The sequence below is a fragment of the Glycine soja genome, chromosome 8 (genome assembly GCF_004193775.1).
Source record: "Glycine soja cultivar W05 chromosome 8, ASM419377v2, whole genome shotgun sequence".
Taxonomy (NCBI): Eukaryota; Viridiplantae; Streptophyta; class Magnoliopsida; order Fabales; family Fabaceae; genus Glycine; species Glycine soja.
The window spans coordinates 44291871-44295482 of NC_041009.1; the positions used below are offsets into that span (position 1 = coordinate 44291871).

General features: G+C 34.4%; 1 protein-coding gene across 1 annotated transcript; it reads right to left on the reverse strand.

Moving 5' to 3' along the window:
- Nucleotides 1-1520: 1520 nt before the first annotated feature.
- LOC114423458 (protein transport protein SEC13 homolog B-like) lies at nucleotides 1521-3612 on the reverse strand. Its single transcript, XM_028390220.1, has 2 exons — nucleotides 3447-3612; nucleotides 1521-2706 (listed from the first exon to the last, which is right to left on the reverse strand). The coding sequence occupies exon 2, from the start codon at nucleotides 2700-2702 to the stop codon at nucleotides 1797-1799; it is 906 nt and encodes a 301-aa protein (XP_028246021.1). The 5' UTR covers nucleotides 2703-2706; nucleotides 3447-3612; the 3' UTR covers nucleotides 1521-1796.

The following is a 3612-nucleotide window of genomic DNA, read 5'->3' on the forward strand; positions in this document are numbered from 1 at the left end:
TTTTGTTTGTTTTTTCTATTTTTATTTGTATTTTTAATTAATTATTTTATAATAACTCTTATTTTATTTTATTTTATTTTATTTACAAAAAATAAAGTAAAAATAACATCATCTCTGTAATTATGTACCAAAATATACCAATCAAAATAAAAATAAGAAACAAATCAAAGACATCTTATGCCATCATATTATGGTGTGATGGCTGTTAAAAAGGCACAGCACTTTTCAATAAAACTGCTGCATGTGAATCCGTAACTCGTTTTTGTAGCATACTATTTTCCTAAAAACAATTAAAGGGCAAAAATCTAGATAGAATTTTGCTTTGAAAGCTCGTCTCTTAAATTTTCACATCCACTTTCAAGGGTATGGCTGTGCCAAAGTGGTTAATTAGCATGCTGCGGCATCCAACAAGTTAGAATTAGTCCTATTGCATAGATATCACAGCTGATTATGTCTGTATTAAAAAGTAAATCATTCTTTTGCCATACATCAAACTCAGTTCTGGAATCACAGATAGTTGCAAAGAATAATTTGCGTTATAATTTATGAAATACTTACCTTACATAATGTTGTAAAATATGTCTTAAATTGATAACAATAAATATGTCTTAAATTTATAAATTTTTTTATCATTATCATTATTACTTTTTTACTTTTAATTGTTTTTTTAATACATTCTCTCTTTTCTCGCTTCTTTTAAGCAATAATGTGTCTGAATGAAGTCATTTTAAATTCTGAGAAATTTTAAATATTTTAATTGAAATTTTTTTTATTTTCAAGATTTTGTGTTTGGATAAAAAAAAATTAAAATTGTGAGGGTGAAAGAAAATGAATGCAAAGAAAAGAAAAGATATGATTGATGTGCTTATAAAAAAAATCGGGATACGGTGACGTCTTCTCCGTATGATGGGTAGCGAAGTAGCGACGGTTGCTCCATGATTAACAAAGTGCAGTCCTACGTGTCTCGAGAACTTTGAGTGAAAGAGAGAATGAATATTATAAAAAAAATACGCGAAATATTTTGAAAGATTCTTCTATCAAGAAAAAAATTTCAATTTCTCACATCTTAAAAGAAAATTGAAATTCCACATTTTTAGTTGTTCAAAATTCTATTTTAAAATTTCAAAAATTTAAATTCTTAATTAAAAAACATCCAAACAATTAATTTTAGATTACAAAAATTTAAATTCTCTAATAAATTACTTTCCTCAATTAAATTTTTTTATCTAAACGCATTCTAAAAGTATTTTTAGACTAAAAATAATTAATATGGATCTTATAATAAAAACAAATATCATTTTAAAATTTAGTCTTATGAATAGAAACTGAGGGAATAAAAGGAGGGAATAAAAGATATTACCCTTACCCAAGCTATGCAATACAACGTAAGAAAAAACAGTCTTATCCCACCTGATAAGGTTGAATACATGGATCATATCATGTTTTTAGACTCAATTAAAAACCAAGTTATCAAGGATATTATTTACTAATGGTGATCGATTAATCACGAGAATCCAAAATTAAACGCAACAGCCATTAATTATGCAACTCCCGGAATATAAGACATTGTCACATTATATACTTAGAAAACATCATTCTAAATCTTAAAACAACTCAAACTAATTAACTTCATTCTTCCAATCACGGAATACTCAATGGATCACAAACGTCAAGGAACTTAGTGCATTATGAAGCACAATTAATCAACTGTATAGTATGCAAAGAAACAAGATGTCGTCAACTATATATTTCAAAACGAAAATTCTAACCATTTTCAAAAGGAAAAATATCACATTCTAAGGCTCCACTGTTGTCACCTGTTGCCATTCCCCATCTACTGCTTCCTTCCACAATGTCACATTGTTGTTCCCATCAGCCACAGCCAATATGTTTCCTGTCAATGACCATGAGACCCTCCAAACAGGGGTGTTGAAATCATTCAAAACCTTGCCTTCCCACTGATCCCCCTCTTTCGCCACGGTCCATATAATCACTTTACCGTCCTGTGATGCACTAGCAATGGTAGATTTAGGGAGCCCTAAATTGGGTGCCCAAGCAACATCTCGAACCCAATCCGTGTGCATCTGAAGAGCAGGGAAGCAGTCCATCTTCCAGAGTCCATTGTTTAGCTTCCATACCTTCACAGTATTATCACAACCACCAGAGCACAGCTTCTGTACTGGATCAAGCAACCCTGCACCGACAAGGGCTCCGGGTGCCATCGATGGCGCCCATGACACCGAAGTGACACCAACTGGATGAGCCTGATCAATTCTCACAGTGTCCCAGCCACCGTCTGCTCTTGCAGTCAGAACAGATATATTCCCATCAGACGAGCCACAAGCCAAGCAAAGACCCAACTCGTGAGGCGCCCAAGCAACCGAATTCACAGATGACTTGTGGTCATCAAACACATGAGCTTGAGTCCATTCATTTTGGTTGCCCTCCTTCCAAACAATGACACGGCCATCATAGGAACACGATGCAAGTAGAGAACCAAACTTAGGGTGAGCCCACGCCACTTGCCAAACAGGTCCTTGGTGACCAGTCAATGTTGCGAGATGCTGAGAGGCCGTATTACTCACCCCAATTATCTTAATTGTGTGATCTGATGAAGCCGTGGCCAGCCTCTTACCATAGTAATCCATTGCAACATCATGGACCGTGTCTTGATGACCCGTTTCAACTTTCTGAGAAGGCATATTTCTGCTATCAACACACACCATGCAAACAGTTAGTTCCAAACAACCATTTGCAAATGACACTAACTGACCTAAATTTAAACAAAACCAAACTAAACACTCGGTTAACTAGTCACTACCAATGTTAATAAGGCAAAACAAATCTCAAATAAAACATAACTAAGGATCAACAAAAGCATAAGCATAAGAATCAATACAAAATACATAAATATATTAATATTATTCAAGTAAACAACTATTCAAGCTTGCTTCTGGAAAAAAAACTATTCAAGCTTCAAACAACAATTAACCAAACATAATTATGAATCCATCAACAAAAACATAATATACCCAAAAGAAAAACCCCATACATACTCAGATGAAAAGCTGGAAACCAAGGCAAAGGTTTTTAATTATACACAAAATTTCACCGAATTTCGCATCGAAAAAAGTGAAACGACAATTTGTGCGAATCTTGACCGGTAAAAGATCACTGAATCGTGAGCAATTCGCAAAAATGAAAACACCAAACCCCCCCTAGAATTTATTAAAAAATAGGGAAAAACATTTTTCTTTGAAAAAAAAAAACAAAAGCATTTAGCGTAAAAAATTGGGGAAAATCACGCAACGGAGTTTAAATGAGAAAATTGTCCCTAAAAGAGAATGATAGATTTCTAATGAAAAGGGAGAATCGTGAAATAGGTACGAAATCTGAAGATCTAAGTTGAAATTAAAACAGATCGAGAGAGAGGATAGAGAAGGAACCTGAGAAGAAGAAGGACGAGAAAGTGAGGGAACCAAAGGCGGTGGCCGGAGCGGTGGCCGGAGCGGCGTCGACGCTGGCGCGAGATGGACTCGCCGGTGAGTATAAGATGAGATCTAACGATTGAGAAACTGATAAACTGAAAAAATGAGAGTAGAGAAAAAAAAG

Coding starts and splice junctions, on each gene's coding strand:
- LOC114423458 (XM_028390220.1), bottom strand. CDS start 2,702: ATGCCTTCTCAGAAAGTTGAAACGGGTCATCAAGACACGGTCCATGAT.